The sequence below is a fragment of the Salvelinus namaycush genome, chromosome 39 (assembly GCF_016432855.1).
Source record: "Salvelinus namaycush isolate Seneca chromosome 39, SaNama_1.0, whole genome shotgun sequence".
In the NCBI taxonomy this organism is placed as follows: Eukaryota; Metazoa; Chordata; class Actinopteri; order Salmoniformes; family Salmonidae; genus Salvelinus; species Salvelinus namaycush.
In genome coordinates this window covers 12802348-12821788 of record NC_052345.1, presented here as the reverse complement: position 1 = coordinate 12821788, position 19441 = coordinate 12802348, and the positions used below count along the sequence as shown (strand labels likewise).

The 19441-nt window shown below is 44.9% G+C and overlaps 1 protein-coding gene across 4 annotated transcripts in view; it reads right to left on the bottom strand.

Moving 5' to 3' along the window:
- Positions 1-13241, bottom strand: part of LOC120032600 (septin-9-like) — a 61665-nt gene extending 48424 nt beyond the window's left edge. Inside the window, exon 1 of one of the 4 annotated variants that reach the window (XM_038978759.1) lies at positions 13138-13241. In XM_038978759.1, the coding sequence (XP_038834687.1) occupies positions 13138-13159 (22 nt within the window). In that variant the 5' untranslated portion in view covers positions 13160-13241. Of the gene's footprint in view, positions 1-6524; positions 6745-13137 lie in introns of those variants that run through there. The other 3 variants (XM_038978761.1, XM_038978760.1, XM_038978758.1) reach the window with 3 other exon arrangements.
- Positions 13242-19441: the final 6200 nt, after the last annotated feature.

Genomic DNA, 19441 nt, shown 5'->3' with positions numbered 1-19441 from the left:
TGCTTAAAAACAGTCGGCTGGGTGTAAGACCACGGTTTCATAGAGACGGTCAGACACGCATAACACTGATAGGACTTAAGTGTTATCATAACATCCAAGATGGCTGCATATGATTTAATATGACCTAAAAATGCAACTTTCTCAACAGACACCATGTGCCTGAGAATGACTTGGAAAGAGAGAGACATTACGGGAATTACTATAGCAAATAGGAACGCTCCTCGACTCAGTTCTACCATGCGGTTTTCCATGGTTTTCTATACATTCAGGTCACTCTTTCCAACATCATTCCGCTAGAAAACAGAGAAGAAGGATCACGTATTTCCGAGGAAGCATCCAAGGATATCCCTGTCATGGATTTCACACGTGCTGGATTGACCTGGGATCACGGAGCGCCAGTATCCCGACGTGAGCGAAGGCCAGGCGGACGACACCGTCTCATCCCCCAAGTGAAATGGCATTCCCAGACAATGAGCTGGAAATACAGAACTGTGGAATCTCCTTAAGAAACAGAGCCTACTTCTCTCTCTCCCTGTGTAGCCTACCTCTTAGTGTTCAGTGTCTCACAGTCTCTTGTGAGGTGATGACCATAACAATAGCCATAGGGCCAGGCATTTTTCCTGACCAAGAACAAATCTGGGCCCTAGTCCAGGCCTATAACTGGGCCAACAGAGTTTTTCCTGGCCAGATGTTGTGGTCAGAAAAACTCCTGGTCCTAGCATAGCACAACACACTAAGATGGAGGCTCTCTCCCACCTGGCCTAAATAGTAGGGTCGGGTAGATACCAGCATCGCAAAAAACATTCCATAGCAAAAATGAAAACACGAAGCAAACTCAACTCCTTGGTCCTTTAAAAACCAGCTATGTAAAAATATTGTGCTGTAGCTGTCACGACTTCTGCCGAAGTTGGTCCCTCTCCTTGTTCGGGCGGCGTTCGGCAGTGGCTTTCTAGTCGCCACCGATCCATGTTTCATTTTCGTTTGGTTTTGTCTTCATCATACACACCTGATGTCTATTCCATTAATTATGTTCTTTATTTAACCCTCTGGCTTCCCTCTCTGTTTTGTGCGTTGTTGTTTGTCATGTGGGTTCGTGTTCTTGTGCTTTGGATTATTTGTGTTTTCCTTGTTGGAACATTATCTTTATTTTTGAGTAAACTTTCGGACTATACTCATATCTGTGTCCTGCGCCTGACTCTGCATTTTTACCATTCACCAACACCCTCACAGTAGCTTGGAAAAGAAATGCATGTGACTCTGGATGACAACATAATGATGTTTGTTTTCCAACATTAGAACTGTTTTCCTAAAGAAGTTAAATCCGCTCTGTGTTTTGTTTCCCTGCCACGACACTAACGAGTATCGCACTACTGGTATCGCCCTGGGCCTACGAAATAGATTTAAATAGAGGAGAAATCCCCTGCTAGGCCCAGGTGCTAGCCTTGACTTCCTGTCCCTGTGTGCATTACTGGCGTTAGCTCATCTCCTCAAGGACACACAGATAGAGTAATGGACAATAGATACTGTACAGCTCTGATGCAGCTAGAAAGAGATAGGCTTGTGATACGTTTTTATCTAATGGTTTGAGTTAACACAGTCAATGTGCATTTCACTGCTAGTGTACACCTGTTATTTACGAAGCATGTGACGAATACAATTCGATTTTTATGCAGGATATGGAGCGGAGAAATGTAGTTATGCTCCAACCAAAACGAGCCATCAGAACCACAACGTATTGTTTCCTGTTTACAGTCTCACGGTAGATATAGAAAGAGACCGACTTCCTGGTTGTGTTGGTTCTGACTGAGGTCAAAAAGATCAAAGTCATCGCCGCATCCTGTTGTGGGGTTTAGTGAGGTTAGAGAAAAGATTGAACACTGAGGAAAGAGAGGGCGAGAGGGAGACCATAGACGTATACTAAAACTGACTAAAAAGGTCAAGACATGAGGTTGTGTTCTCTAGGGTCCACTGTTGCACTACAGCTCATCAACATCAGCACGCTATCCTACTAAACAAGGCCAACGGACGTCATGGTGGCCTTCATGTTAGAGTCCCAGGCCTTGATCAATACTCCTTCTCTGAGACACTTTGTGAGTATGGGCCCTGAGCTCCATGGCATGTCGTCTGAGTCCTGATGTGACCGGCTGGATCAGCTTCCTCAAAGAAAGGGGTCTAGACGGGGGCCAGACGGCCTTCAGACCGGCCTCTTAGAACTAAAGAGTGAAGGGAGCTCTCCTGGGGACCGCAACTCTGAGGCCCAAATGCTAGAGTTTCATCAGTGTGTGTGTGTCTAGCCTAATTTATGTCTATTGGGCCGGATGTGCAAGTGTGTGTTTTGAGGGTTCTTTAGGGCAGAAAAGGCCAACTGTACTGTAGCAAATATATAGTATTACACACTATCTATGGGATACTAGAGAAGATATTGCCAAATAATATTGCTGACCTTTCTCTGCTCATATAACACCATGGTATTAAGTCTGTAGTCAATGGTTGTCTCACTGAACAATCTCTTACATTCCAGACTCACTCACTTCCTGATCAGTATCACATGACGGTGGAACTATGAGGACGCTGACAGTTACTGTAATACTGCCAGATTAGGGTCTATGAAAACATAAGAGGCATGATGATATAATGCTAGCATTTAAAAACTGTGCCGTTTCAGACATATACTACTGTACACACAATGCCAAGCCCACTGGCAAAACAGTGATTATGACTTGAATTAAATGTCTTTTCAAGTTTTTGACAACACTTTATCTTGATACACTAACACAAACTATAATGGTGAAGTTTAACGCGGTGGTACTACATGCTTACGCACGCTTACGCACATAGCGGTTCTGCCAGTGTCAACAGAAGCGGGCTACAACATCACGCAGCGGAATTATAATACTATAGAAATCTTTCAAAACCAAGTCTGACAAGGCAAGGCCATCGAATGACCGATAAAGTTACACAAATCCTCCCCCTATTATATTTCACTTGATCAGTCCAAAGCTTTAGCCACCGCTAATGTTAGTGTGTCAAATATACACTTCCTCGTGTCTTCTCTGGACACTGTTGGGTTTATGCTGACACACGGTGTGACAAAGAGAAAGAGAGACAAAGAGAGAGAAAGAAAGATAGAGGAACTCAAAGTGAATGCAGCTGTTGGTAGTTCAGTAGTACTTGGCTCTATACCTTTCAGTCTGAACCCCTGGGTGCTTGGCAGGTAAGGCCTTTCAGTCTGAACCCCTGGGTGCTTGGCAGGTAAGGCCTTTCAGTCTGAACCCCTGGGTACTTGGCAGGTAAGGCCTTTCAGTCTGAACCCCTGGGTGCTTGGCAGGTAAGGCCTTTCAGTCTGAACCCCTGGGTACTTGGCAGGTAAGGCCTTTCAGTCTGAACCCCTTGGTACTTGGCAGGTAAGGCCTTTCAGTCTGAACCCCTTGGTACTTGGCAGGTAAGGCCGTTCAGTCTGAACCCCTGGGTGCTTGGCAGGTAAGGCCTTTCAGTCTGAACCCCTTGGTACTTGGCAGGTAAGGCCTTTCAGTCTGAACCCCTTGGTACTTGGCAGGTAAGGCCGTTCAGTCTGAACCCCTGGGTGCTTGGCAGGTAAGGCCTTTCAGTCTGAACCCCTTGGTACTTGGCAGGTAAGGCCTAGTTCATTCCTTTGAACAAGCAACCGCCACAGGTTAACGACTAGAAAGCCTTCTGTATTGCAGGCTACTGCCATTCTGATTTACATCACTTGTTGACCACTGGAGCCATTTCCAATGTTAGAAGTAGCAAGAGCGGATGGATTCCAGACAACACCTGCAGCTATTTCAAACTCCACCATAGCAAACAGACCCTGAGAGGACTATTCACTATTTAGTTGATTCTCTATTGAGTTGATTCAATTAATCAGAGAGCAATAATAGACCAAGGCGTATGACTTGATGGTGATCTCAGATGCAGTCAAAAATAAGAAATTAAAATCCATACCAAAGCACTAACATAAACCACACAATCTAAAAACACACACTGTCCACAAACAAGAAGCCTCTTGAAAATCCCCACACTTCTAGTTTGAGCTGAGAGACAGACATAACACGGACCAGACTGGATTTAGTTTGAGCTGAGAGACAGACATAACACGGACCAGACTGGATTTGCAAGTAAATGGCAGAGTAGTCCGACGTCAGCCGTGTTTCAGCAGCAGTGTGTGACCAATAGCGACGTTTCTACACAACCCCAGATCAGATACCAGGGAGAATCAGATACAAGCAGAATTCACAACTGCCTGAGAGAACAGGCTGAGTGACAGGGTGGCTGACATCATCCTGTTACCATGGCACTGATATGGTATTTTTCATCCATTTGATCATATAGTACTGCTAATGGAAAGTTAACAGCACACTGTACCTACAAATTTGAGCAACACAATCTGCATAGTAATATCAAATCAAATATATTTATATAGCCCTTCTTACATCAGCTGATATCTCAAAGTGCTGTACAGAAACCCGGCCTAAAACCCCAAACAGCAAGCAATGCAGTTTAAAATCATTTGTTAAAAAGGAACTGTTGGACCTGACAAGCACTAATGAACTGAGTTTACAAAGAAAGTGGTGCACAAGCCCCCAAAGATGGTCATAAAAGTGCACGGAGACTCTACCAAATATACATAAACACATGCCACTTTAAAAGACAGCCCAGGCAATAGAACACATGTTTACTTTACCTATTTTTGGCAGGGTGACACACACACACACACACACACACACACACACACACACACACACTCACACTCACACCACTCACACTCACTCTCGGTGGAATTTCCTCTCCCTGCCCAAACAGCGGCACGCTCCCTCAGAACACATAATCCCTCACTAAAAAAAACTACCTGGACATAAACCTACAGCTGTGGGAGATAGAGTCTGGTCTGTCCAATATGGAGAGATCACCACAATCCTTTCTGTCAAAGAACAAGGTCTTCATGCCCCGACTGATATTGTTTTGAGCTTCACTGACTCAAAACTACTTTCTGAAGCAGGACCACACATCCAGACGTGTAATTCTAAGGGAGTGAATGCACATAGACCGATCTGACCAAGAGAGCGAGAACCCAAAGCTCATCAAGTGTTGGACTGTGTCCATATGACCCTAAAGAAATGAAATGAACAATACTGACATGTTTAACTGTGTTCAGTCACACATTCAGATTCTCAGATCTGACGGAGTAAACACACTTTCAGTTCAAAGTGTGTAGGTTTTGGTTTTACTGTCCTTGTGGGGATAAAAATAAGAAACCCGCACACTGCTCTCGATAGTATCACTGCTCTTTAATAAGCTTTACGTATCGGCCTCCAGAGCCCTCACAGGGATAGTAAAACAAGGAAAATTCAGACAAATGGATGCGTTTTGTCAAGCCCACAAAGGATAAGGCTTTTTTTTCTTCAGCGGTTAGGTTTAAGCTTACAATTAGGGTTAGAGTTAGGGTTAGGTTTAGTTTTCGGATTAAGGTTAGATTAAGGATTAGGGGTTAGGGCAGAGTTTCCCAAACTCGGTCCTTGGGACCCCAAGGGGTGCATGTTTTGTTTTTTGCCCTAGCACTACACAGCTGATTCAAATAATCAACTAATCATCAAGCTTTGATCATTTTAATGAGCTGTTTAGTGAGGCCAAAAACCAAAACGTGCACCCCTTGGGGTCCGAGAGACTGAGTTTGGGAAACGGAATGGGAATCAATCGTTTGGGATCAATTGTTTGTTCCCCACAAGGATAGCAAAATAAACGTGTGTGTGTGTGTGGGCATCTGTCAGACCTTTCATAGCCGGAGGGAAGGACACACTCGGACCGGAGGAGGAAGAGGAAAGGAGGAAGAGGACAACAAAGGAAATCAATGCTAGCTTCACAGGACAGCTAGGAAAACAAAGGAGAGAGACAGAGGATACACTGAGGAGTTGTGAATGAATGGGGGTTTGATGCAGTGGCCAGATGTGAGGCTTTACTATGAGTCCCTTTAATGCTTTCAGCTGGAAGGTTTCCTGTGGTGGAGTAGCACTGTCAATATTGGGGTACTCTACTGACATAACTAGGATATTATTTTTTATTTACCTTTATTTAACAAGGCAAGTCAGTTAATTAAGATCAAATTCTTATTTACAATGACGGCCTAGGAACAGTGGGTTAACTGCCTCGTTCAGGGAAAGAACGACAGATTTTTACCTTGTCAGCTCGGGGATTCGATCTAGCATCCTTTCGGTTACTGGCCCAATGCTCTAACCTGCCGCCCCATATAAATCAATAACAGACTCGCATTAAGAGACAGGGGGGAACACATGCCCAATGCGCGTGCAAACACACAAACAAACTCGAGAAACAAAAACAGAGCGAGAGAGACCCGTGCTGTTAAATGAAGAAGGCTAGTGACTCAATTGTAAATTCGATCTAGAAATAGTATTTTTGACATCAGTTATATTCAGTCGTTAGTCACCACTGGCTGTCGATAGGAACATCTGTGACAAATAAAAGAGGGTAATCAAAACAAGACAAACCTTCAAAGTCAGAGATAATTCCGTCTAAGTGAGCAGTAACCTTGGAGTCAGACATCTTGCTGGTTTGATATCCAAGTAAACAGAATTCACAAATCCCTTCCCAATCAAGGTAACGTTCCAGAGTCCCTCTATGGATTCTAAACAAATCCCAAATTAGGAGCCAGTGTAAAAAACCAGAGTGCTGAGTAGTAGATCTGATCCAAGCCCACAGCTTTCTTAAAGGAGCAACTTATTTTTCTCTGCTTCCTCCTATGCCTGGCACTACATCGCAGCGTTCAGTCTTCAGAGAGTGAAAGGCAAGCCCTCCTCTCCTCCCCTCAGAGAGAAACTCCCTTTTTTTTGTGCATCTCCCTGCCTGTCTCCCTCTCAATGAGTGTGTGTGTGTGCGTGCATGACTGTGTCTGTGTGTCAAGTCTGATTCCATAACATTCTACAACTTGTAAAAAGACATGCGCCAACAGGGGAATTGTCACACAGCCACTTAATCAACTTCCTAGCCTCGTGTAATCAACCAGAAAGCTCCCCTTCCCTCGGCCAACCAGTCAAAAAGTCAGGCCCTCAAGAATGGCCTTCATAAACCTCAAGCCACTCAGTCCCACTCCACTCGAGCTAACATGAACTGACCACCTCAGAAAGTACCTCAGTAGTTATAGATAAACATGGAATTCTGCCTCACTACCACTAATTAAAGAACACTCACTTCTCTGGTACTTTCCTGACACAAAGTCTGACTGCATCTGCAATGGCACCCTTTTTCCAAAAAAATGTATGTATATTTTAATTTCACCTTTATATAACTAGGCAAGTCAGTTAAGAACAAAATCTCATTTACAATGACATCCTACCCCGGCCAAACCTGGACGACGCTGTGACAATTGTGCGTTTCCCTATGGGACTCCCAATCACGGCCGGATGTGATGCAGCCTGGACTATACTATATAGTGCACTACCTTTGACCAGGGCTCATATAAAGCACCTTTTTGACCAGGGCTCATATAGTGCACTACCTTTTTGACCAGGGCTCATATAGTGCACTACTTTTTTGACCAGGGCTCATATAGTGCACTACCTTTTTGACCAGGGCTCATATAGTGCACTACCTTTTTGACCAGGGCTCATATAGTGCACTACTTTTTTGACCAGAGCTCATATAGTGCACTACTTTTTTGACCAGAGCTCATATAGTGCACTACCTTTTTGACCAGGGCTCATATAGTGCACTACCTTTTTGACCAGGGCTCATATAGTGCACTACCTTTTTGACCAGGGCTCATATAGTGCACTACTTTTTTGACCAGGGCTCATATAGTGCACTACCTTTTTGACCAGGGCTCATATAGTGCACTACCTTTTTGACCAGGGCTCATATAGTGCACTACTTTTTTGACCAGGGCTCATATAGTGCACTACTTTTTTGACCAGAGCCCTATATAGGGAATAGGGTTCCATTTCAGACTCATCCTTAGACTCACTACCTCTCTAATTAAAGAACACTCACTTCTCTGGAAGAGGGCCCACCTGGTGGCTGGCATCGCCTCACCCCAACACCTTCAGGTCAGCAGCGGTCCTGCTGTGTTTTATTGTGTGTTCTGGCTCCTCTGTATGGCGAGTGTCTAGGGACCAGGGCCAGAGGCTGCCAGGTAGAGTGTGTGTGTGTGTCCAAGGACTATGGAGTGTGTGGGTTTATGATATATACCAGTTATAGGACTGGAATACTTCTGCTAGACTGCTACCATGTTTTTGACCACTTGTGCTGTGTTGGAAAGGTTACAGTCTTCTACGGATTGTGTAGGGTGCCTCAGTGCTGAGAGCAACCATGGGTTGAGTCAGCCTCATAAGTACTCACATACCCACATTCTGTGTGTCACACATCCAGTAAAACCTTACAGCTGTGTATAGGCGTGTGGTGTGTGTGCCTGCGTGCATGTGTGTTACATCCTCACTAACCCATGCCTGTGCATTCATGTACGTATCTTCGGTCAAATGTAGCAGTGTGTGGCCCCCTGGTACTCAGACCCAGTGGCAGTACTGTAAACCATATGCCACACAGCCCGAGTCCTCAATTAAACCTAAAACACACCGTGTGAAATACACACCTCCCCAGCCAGCATATATTTATCTAAACACGCACGCAAACACACACGCGCAGATGATGGCTCCCTCCCAGGCATCGAGAGACAGATTTTCAAAACAACATCTGGAGCGCGTGTGTGTTTCAGTACCCCTGAAATAGCCCAGTAAACAGTGTTTGAAGGCTCAGGGCTAAACTGTAGAAAAATCCCCACCAAAACAATACAGCCTGGTCCTGGATCATGGCAGAGAGAGAGAGAGAGAGGAGACAGGAGAGTTGTGGTGTAGATGCATGTTGTTTGTGTAAAAGGGTGCCGGTTTGGGTCAGTACAATGTACTTATAGGATAGGCTGGTCTAGGACTCTTCACATATTGACTCTTAACGTCATCTCTCTCCAGTATGATGCGGGTTAGCTTTGTCACTTCCTGTGTAGGCCTCCTTAATACTTCCCTGGTTGTACCTGCAGACTTGGTTGTCAGGCCAATTTCAGACGAATAGGAACACACAACCACAGACGTTTATCATGAGGAAGTGACAAACCAGTCGCCCCACATCAATTCCATTTATGAGTGTGTGTGTGCGTGATTAGACAGTTCCTATAAAATGACACCTTTTAAAACGGCATTGTCCTGACCTTTCAGTCCAGACAGCGTGGCAACAGTGCACTGATGACTGCTGATGGAATTAACAGAGCTAAATAAACTTGGCTTCAATAAAGTCTTGAGTAGCGAAACTACGCAATTAAACGGGATAATAACATAGAGAGACAGAGAGAGAGAGAGAGAGAGAGAATGAGCGCGTGAGAGAGCTGTCCAATTAGAACTTGTAAACACGCCAGGCCTCCTAGCCTGACTGGATAATTTCACACTTTGCCCATCAGGCATAAAAAAAACACACTCTGTGCGATGAAGTGTGCCTTTTTACACGTCATGTTATGCTGCGTTTAGACGAGGGACGCAAAAAACATCATACCAGTCGTCATCAAATCAAATTTGATTTGTCACAGGCGCCGAATAAAACTGGTGTAGACTTTACTGCGAAATGCTTGCTTACAAGCCCTTCCCAACAATGCAGGGTTAACAAAAAAATACAAAAAATAGTAACACAAGAGGAATAAAATTCACAAGAATGTAGCTATATAGAGGGAGTACCAGTACAATGTGCAGTAGTACTAGGTATTTGAGGTAGATATGTACATGAAGGCAGGGTAAAGTGACTAGGCATCAGGATAGATAATAATGAGGTAGATATGTACATGAAGGCAGGGTAAAGTGACTAGGCATCAGGATAGATAATAATGAGGTAGATATGTACATGAAGGCAGGGTAAAGTGACTAGGCATCAGGATAGATAATAATGAGGTAGATATGTACATGAAGGCAGGGTAAAGTGACTAGGCATCAGGATAGATAATAATGAGGTAGATATGTACATGAAGGCAGGGTAAAGTGACTAGGCATCGGGATAGATAATAATAAGACAAAAATAAAGAACAGAACATAGCGAGACATGGCAGACGGCAAAATGTTAAATATTCGAACTCTGGCGGCAAGTCCCATCTACCGTGGCGGCTGACGGCATTCACCGCCAACCTCAACGGCGTTTACTGTCGTGCTCTCATTGAAAACAATGACATCTGGTTTGCCATCTATCTCGTACCATCTAAAAGTACCATTATTGTAGCATTCCCTACACGTTACGTTAGCATTTTCCACACCTTCAATGAATGTTCCACTGGTGCAAGGCCCAGTCAGACCCGTAGATCATACAAGGGTCACACGAGAGCTGGCCCTTGCCGTGATACACCTTCAAGACTACTAGTATCCATTGACGAATATATCATGACTAACCTAACCCCAGATTTGACCCCTGTTCCGTCATTTCCATATAATAGCCTAGTACCAGCCAAACTCCCAACACCAAAAGGTGGGGCTTCCATAGAGCCTGCCCGCCCAGTTTCCTACTTTCCTGTTCTCAATGTCCAGGGCCATGTTCTTTGGGCCCGGTCTTATCCTAGTGGAGAAATAATAATACTAGCAGACAATAAAAAGGTAGGGTGCAGAGAGGTGGGGAGGTAGATGTGTCGACAGCTGACTCATGGAGGAAATCCTGTACACTGCTTTTATGGAACACAAAGAGCCTTGCAACTTCCTCTACAGGGGTTAGCCATTGGGTAGTGTGCATGTGTGTGAGTGGAGTCTTGCATGTGTTTGTTGTGCTGTGTCTTAAGGGTACTACATTGGCTATCGTTGGCATTCACTGCACTGTTTACATTGTGCAAAACCCAAACTAATGCAAAGGAATATTCACACACAGCAGCCGAAGGATGAGTAAGCTGACATGTGACACACTGAACAGACCTTGTGTTGATCCAGAGTATGTAAGAACCAGTGTTCAGAGAAAAGCCCCATCGCCACCTCCCTCCCTCCGCATTGACCTCAACTGGTCTATCAACTCACTCCTCAGCCACCAATAGCCTGCCATGGCTGTGATGAGAGCGTCACTCAACAGGATATCCTGTACTGATCATCTCTACTTAAAATGTCACAATACAGACATGGAAATGGCATTTCTGATTTCCACTATTAAACATCGATTTTCATTTGACCACTGAAGCAGCAGCCAGCCACAATGAGGGAGTCAGCTATCTGCCAGTATAGCACAATGTGCTGCCAATACTTAGAGATGATCAATAAGACATCACATTGAACATATTATCTTAAATCCAGCACAGCCGAGGGTAGAGAGGCTACACCACGGCCGTAACTCTGAGGTCTGACGCTACGGTTTATAGCAGTGAAACACTACAGAGCCAAAACGGAGAGTGGAGACAGAGGCTCAAAACACAGGTCCAAAATGTCCCGCTAAGACTTAATACTATAGCTCATATCGCTCTCAAAACAAGTTACGTGTTTTTTGGGGGGGGGGGGGTTGGTTGTCATAGCAACATATCTCAAAACAACCCTATAAAATAAAATAAAGAGGAAGTTGCTCAACCCAGGGCTTCCTGGGTGAAAGGCGACTGCTGCCACCAAACGCTCGAGCTGTGGAAAAACCTCACACTTCTCCTCACCCCCACCAACGTCCGACTTTGCTATATTCTTCCAAATCACACAAGAAAGAAATCCCTGTCTGCAAAATATGAATCATCCACATGGAACTTTTCACAGAACTCAGTGAAATGGTGGTGCACTCCACTGACTGCATGCAGAGACAGACGGCTAAGGGAAAACTCACATAGCAACACTGCCTCCCTGTGGTCTAATCTAGAACTATACAGAGTCTGCACAGCAGATCAGATGCACTGAGCTGAAGCAGAGCCATCTCATTAGCAGCTGAATGAAGGCTAATTTTCAGAGTGACGCTCAGTTTGATGTCCGACGCTAATCTCCACAAGCCTGTTGGATTAGCTTTATCGTTTTAATCCAGACTGAGCCCATATGGGCCAGTTTAGAAGCCCCTCTACACTCAAAACGTACCAAAAAATGGAATATCCAATGAAAGACCTAATAAGGCAGATCTATGGATCAGAGATAGCTTCAGTCGTAGCACTGTGTGTAAACAGAGAGAGTGACATGAACAGGGGAAGTGGAGGAATATCAACCCTGAAGCTGAGAGCAACAGCGGGGAGGACACAGCATGACAAGACACGCATTCTGACAGGACACAGTGTGTGGGACGTGCTAGGCTTTACCGAAGAGACGCTGGCGGAGGCCACAACCGAAAAAAATGCATATTAGCGACGACATGAGACATGAGCTCATGCCTCATCCCATAACTAAAAATAGAGACTTTCCCATCAATCATAGTTAATCCAGATGACTGAAATCAAGCATAAACTCCCTCGTATGCATGGCTATGACATTATTCAGAGTGAATCATGTCTATAGTCTAGCTCCCACATCAGGGTCAACTGTAGTGAATCATTATTCCATCATATCCAATGCAATCCTACTGCAATGCCTCAGTCACAAGTTGCATATTTGGTTTGTGGCTTTTCCACATTTCTTTCCATAGTAGTGTCCAGGATACCTTGTAGTCATGGGGCTTAAGACACTTCTTCACATGATGCCCACTCCCCTCTCACGCACACACTCATGCAGACAAGCACACTCAGTAAAGGCAGCCGTACAGTATCTCACAGCTGACAGTGTCAGAAAGAGAGACAAAGACAACCACCAGCTGTAGAGTAAACTATTACAAGTCAAACCTTAAAAATGGAGAGAATTCAACAACAACAAAAAATCCAAAGTGAAAAGGCTGAAATCATCATTAGAGCCGATGATCATAGTCTTGTGGAATTCACTAGCAAGATTAATTAGTTAGTCCTAAACCCTTTCAAACAGTAGTGAGGCAAGCGGACTAGACAGACAGAGTGCCCCAGCGTCTACTGTATTGCCCGACTAAGCAAACAGAACCCCGAATGACTCGTGGCTTCCTCTACACAGGCGAGGCAGCAAAGTTACCAAGTGAGTTAGAAAATAGTAAATTAAGCAGACTCCAAACTATGCAGAAGAAAAAGTTTGAGAGCCCAGAACTTACCGGCTATTCTGTCTCGCTCCATTACTTGCTCCCAGCCTCAGCCACATGTAATGTCTGTCTTTTTTCTCTCCCTCCCTTTTTTTGCTGGAGACTTCCCCTTTTTCTGTCTGACTTAGTCACCTCTCTCCCCCTCCCTCCCTCTGTAATGCTAATGTCTTCAATCTGCCGTGATAATGCAGTGTTAGAACTGATCAGATGGAAGTTCTCGCTCTTTTAATTAGTTTTTCTCTAGGGTCCTGGAACTCAAGCATCCCGCTACCTCCATTCAACAGCCCCCAATCACACTCTCACACACACTTACTCGGATGCTGTATGTGTAGGGACCTTCGACACCAAGACGCCAACGGTACAAGGTAGACGGACAAAGAACACTCTGAAAACATTACACTCAACTGAGTGAGTTATAGAGGAACTTTAACATTTCCTGACCAGAGACTGTGTATTCTATCCTCCCAGAGTATCTCCAGTTCTATTGACTGGGGTTTAAATCAGGAAAAACAAACACTGGAGCCACTTAACAGACCTGGAGCATTCCATAGTGCCCACCCCTAACCCCACTCCCTTTCCAACCGCTCCCCTGACGCCAGGAGAGCAGGACGCACTCTGACCTCTGACCCTCCACCTTGCTCTCCGGAGAGGCCAAGGGTCACTTAGCGAGCCGCCGTCTGGGCGAGAAAACGGCCAAACAAACACACCCGTGTGTGTGTGTGAGAGTGTGAGTGAAAGGGCGGCCCAAGTTACAAGCACTTCCCTTCCCTTTCCATTTGTTCTCAAAGGGACATCCGATCCCTCCCTAGATACCGCAGAGTTAGTGGCTTTAGCTAGCCAGAGTTAGCGACTTAGCTATCTAGATAGCTTTAGCGTAAACATGATTGGAGACAAACCCTTTGGCTCTTTCAGGTGAATGTGACCTGTCCTGGGCTGTTTTAGTTTAGTCTACAGGAACCGCGGCTGGGTGAGGACAGTGATATGCCACAGTTGCGATAGGGCAAGTTGTTTCTCTTGGCTCGCCCCGATGACAAACGCCCGGCTTTATCGGAGGTGAGGTGTTGATACAAGAGACGGGGCTGGGGATGGTGCACGTGTCGACAGGGATTTCTTGTACGTTGTCAAAAACTTCAACCGGAGCCAAACTTTAGTCTCTCTGCCAAAGAGTGTGATCAGAAGTGAGTTCACAAACACAAACAACCTTCTCTAGGTTTTCCCTCTTTGTAAGATCCTCTTTTTAAAAATGCTGCATCAACTGTATGAGGGACCCAAGGAAGTTGGAACCAGTCATTAATGGGTGCAACATGGCCAATAGATCACGGAGTTGTGGCACACACACACACACACACACACACACACACACTGGATCCTAGTGGGAATGAGACCGGCATGGATGAGCAGTGGGGTTATCTGTATCTACATAACGGGGTTCTGTTAAAAAGGGCTATCTAGGGTCCCTCTTCTGACCTAAACCAGCTCTGTGGAGTTGTATGTCTCTCCCCCTCTGCTGCACCTCCTTCCTCTGGCTCTCCTCACTCCCCCACTGCTCATGTCATATGGCCATATGTCTGTGTGGGGGAGTAGAGGGACTGGATGGAGGGATAGGGGTGTGTGTGGATTTTGTAGGTGTGTGTCTATGTTGGTGTGCACGCACACACACATACACACACACACACACACACACACACGTGTACTGTGTGGTTACTAAAGGTCACACAAAGAAACCGATCAGATCTACACTCTGGATAAATTCTCACTTTTTTGATGCTGAATTAAAGAGGAACTCAGCCATAAGGAAGAAGCCAACTTCCATCCACACGGTGTTTGTCAATGTTACCCAAGTCTGTCAAAAATAGAGGCCCGGTTTTAAGGCCCTTGTCTGATTCCACCAAAACCTGCACTGAGCGCGTGTGTGTTTAGCATGTGTATGTGGGTGTGTGTGTGTGTGTGGGAGTGGGGGGGGGGGTCTCATGCTGCTTAGTACTCAGACATTTAAAGCAGAGCTAATCAGGGTCAAGACTAGCAACATAAAAAAAGATCCCCTTTCTGTTAAAGCTGTTGCGCAATAAAGTTAGTAGAATGCAATGAATGCTTATGACATGTTTTAATTAAGGAGAACTCTTTAGGGCAGCCAAATGGCAGCACTAACCCGGTCTACCCTGGACCTAGTCAGTGCTCAGCTGGTCAGGCGAGATCGAGTCAGACCCTTGGCCGGAGCCCAAAAGCATTGTGGTCTCTCACACAGACTCATGCAAGCAGGCACGCATGAGGCCACACGCACAAACACAAGTGACAATCTGTGACTTCCTATTTGTGACACTCAGACAACTAACAAAACAGCAGTATTTTTTGGTGACACACTTTTTCATTTATGATATGTGTACGGTATTAAAACAGTGGTGCTGCGGTAAGACAGCTCTGATTCAATGTTGGTTTACTATAAGCCTCAACAGGACTGTACTGTACTGGCTCCATGATGAGACCTATTTGAGGAGAGGGAGACCAGCTCCAGCGTCCATCTGTAGAGATAGGAGAGAGAGAGTCCAGCGTCCATCTGTAGAGATAGGAGAGAGAGAGACCAGCTCCAGCGTCCATCTGTAGAGATAGGAGAGAGAGAGAGACCAGCTCCAGCGTCCATCTGTAGAGATAGGAGAGAGAGAGAGACCAGCTCCAGCGTCCATCTGTAGAGATAGGAGAGAGAGAGAGACCAGCTCCAGCGTCCATCTGTAGAGATAGGAGAGAGAGAGAGACCAGCTCCAGCGTCCATCTGTAGAGATAGGAGAGAGAGAGAGACCAGCTCCAGCGTCCATCTGTAGAGATAGGAGAGAGAGAGAGACCAGCTCCAGCGTCCATCTGTAGAGATAGGAGAGAGAAAAAAAATAAAAAATAAAATATACAATTTTTAGTTGTATCAGTGGAGGCTGCTGAGGTGAGGACGGCTCATAATAATGGCTGGAACAGAGTGAACAGAATGGCATATGGAAACCAGCCATTACCACTAGGCCGTCCTCCCCAATTAAGGTGCCACTAACCTCCTGTGATAGACATACCCTATATGTTTTATTAAAATCCACTCTATAAAAACCTTAACCTTTTATTAAAATCCACTTTATAAAAACCTTAGGGGAAAAAAAACTTTACCTGTCCCGACCATCCAGCTCTCGCTGGCTTTCGCAGATTCTGCTGTTACTCTCCTGAAGTTGCCGGTAATAGGCTACACGAGGAGTCGGCCAATTTATTTTACAATTTCTACTGATCTGTGTACCAGTTGTGTTTTTCGTACGCACATTTATGTGGAACAATTATTTTATTTATAATAATGTCTTCGTATCTCAAAATCATTGTCATGTGGTTAATAAATATTCTATCCAATTCTAAATGAAAAATGATATAAACCTAAAAAGTAACTTTATTGCCATGTAAAAATAGCCTATAAAGCAAACAACTAAAAACATTGCCGCCTGCAGTGGCTACACATGGCCTGCCTGCAACGCACTTGAAACATTGTATCAGCTATTAACTTGGGTCTGGCCTGAAGCTCCTTGTAACATTGTATAAAACATTCTGTGCCATCAGCTGTAGGCTATTTGCGCAAGGGATACGTAGTAATCAGGTAGGCCCATTTTATGATGTTTGACATTTTCCCTTTCACACCGAGTGGTTATCAAAAGGGAAAGAGCTGGAAAGATGTTTCAAATACATTGAGGAATTATTGTTAGTCTGAATGGATGTAAAAACATACTTTGCTTCCTCGCTAATTGAGGTGAAGAAAACATTACTTTGAGAAGCCTATAGGCCGGCCTACTTCTCTGTGTAATCAGGTGCGCGTCCTTACTCAACATTGTCTTTTGTTTGGAGTGCTCCTGTAAATGACTAAATTGATAGAACTCGTAAATGGAATGAAATAAACCAAAATGTGTTTCTTACAAGTGTAGTATAGGTTATCCGCTCTGCAAACAACGTGTCCACTCCGACAATGAGAACGGGTAAACGACTGGGATAATAATATATTGAACGCATTAACAGACATTACCGTAACCAAATAAACGTTGTAGATTAGAAATGATAGGAATTAACAGTCAAATGTATTTCTGGTGAGCTACTGTATGCAACGGGGAATTGATAGACACTAACAATGAAACTCAAACAATTCACACAATGAAGTTATGAAACAATGAATGTGCACAAATCGTCAGGAGAGAGATCATTCTGGAGAGAGAAGTGCATTGTGCAGCCACACGCCCCTTCTTCTTGGACTGTGCCATCCCCACGGCCTCAGCAATGGATTAGTTCACCGAGATTGGCGTGTGCCAGAAATATTTTTTTGATATTTACTACTGCTTGACAAAAAAAATATTGACCAGTCTAATAATTGGGGTCAATCATACACCGCATACACTAGAGGTCGAACGATTTGGATTTTAACTCCGATACCGATTATTGGAGGACCAAAAAAAGCCGATACCAATTAAAATCGGCCGATTTTTATATACATATACGTACATACGTGTCTGTGTAATAATGACAATTACAACAATACTGAATGAACAATGAACACTTATTTTAACTTAAATATAATACATAATAAAATCTATTTAGTCTCAAATAAATAATGAAACATGCTCAATTTGGTTTAAAGAATGCAAAAACAGTGTTGGAGAAGAAAGTAAAGGTGCAATATGTGCCATGTAAAAAAGCTAACGTTTAAGTTCCTTGCTCAGAACAATTGAAAGCTGGTGGTTCAATATTCCCAGTTCTTCAATATTCCCAGTTAAGTTTTAGGTTGTAGTTATTATAGGAATTAGGACGCGTCGACTATTTCTCTCTATATCATTTGTATTTCATATACCTTTGACTATTGGATGTTCTAATAGGCACTCTCAGGAGTTGATAGGCTTGAAGTCATAAACAGCGCTGTGCATCAAGCTTTGCTAAGAGCATCATGCTTTTCTAAGAGCTGTTGGCAAACGCAGTAAAGTTTGAATGAATGCTTACGAGCATGCTGCTGCCTACCACCGCTCATTCAGACTGCTCTATCAAATCATATACTTAGTTATAATAAACACAGAAATACGAGCCTTTGGTCATTAATATGGTCAAATCCGGAAACTATCATTTCGAAAACAAAACATTTATTCTTTCAGTGAAATACGGAACCGCTTCGTATTTTATTGAGCGGGTGGCAACCCCAATGTCATGCCCTGACCTTAGTTCTTTTTTTATGTCTCTATTTTGGTTTGGTCAGGGCGTGAGTTGGGGTGGGCATTCTATGTTTTGTTCTATGTTTTGTATTTCTAGGTCTTTGGCCTGGTGTGGTTCTCAGAGGCAGCTGTTTATCGTTGTCTCTGATTGAGAACCATACTTAGGTAGCCTCATTCCCACCTGTGCTTGGTGGGTAGTTGTTTTCTGTTTTGTGTATTGCACCTTGCAGAACTGTTCATTTGTCGCTTTGTTGTTTTTGTTCAAGTGTTCGTATTTATTAAAAGTATTATGAATACTTACCACGCTGCACCTTGGTCCTCTCCTTCCAACAGCCGTTACAGAACTACCCACCACCAACGGACCAAGCAGCGTGGAAAAAAGGACGGGAAGGGATCCTACACATGGGAGGAGATCCTGGCTGGAAGGGATCGCCTCCCATGGGAACAGGTGGAGGCAACCAGGAGAGCGGAGGCAGCAGGCGAAGGGAACCAGCGGTACGAGGGAACACAGCTGGCAAGGAAGCCCGAGATGCAGCCCCCAATTTTTTTGGGGGGGAGGCACACGGGGAGTGTGGCGGAGTCAGGTTGGAGACCTGAGCCCACTCCGTTCTTACCGGGGCGAGTATGTGACTGGTCAGGCCCAATGCTATGGGATGATGCGCACTGTGTCTCGGCCGAGAATCCACAGGGCGGTGTGCTCGGTGCCAGCGTCCCGCATTTGCCGGGTGGAAGCTGGCATCCAGCCAGAACGGGCGGGGCCAGATCTGCACTCGAGACCGCCAGTGCGCCTCCACGACCCAGTATATCCGGTGCCTCGGCCAAGGACAAGGCCTCCTGTATGTCTCCCCAGCCTGGTGAGTCCTGTGCCTGCGCCGAGAATTAACCCTCATATGTCTCCCCAGCCTGGTGAGTCCTGTGCCTTCTCCCAGAGCCAGGTCTCCTGTGTGTCTCCACTCCAGCGATGATCCATGGCAAGAAGCCTCCAGCGACGCGATCCATGGCACGAATGGGGTACTGTCACTCCCTGACCTTAGTTCCTTTTTTATGTCTCTATTTTGGTTTGGTCAGGGCGTGAGTTGGGGTGGGTATTCTGTTTTGTTCTATGTTTTGTATTT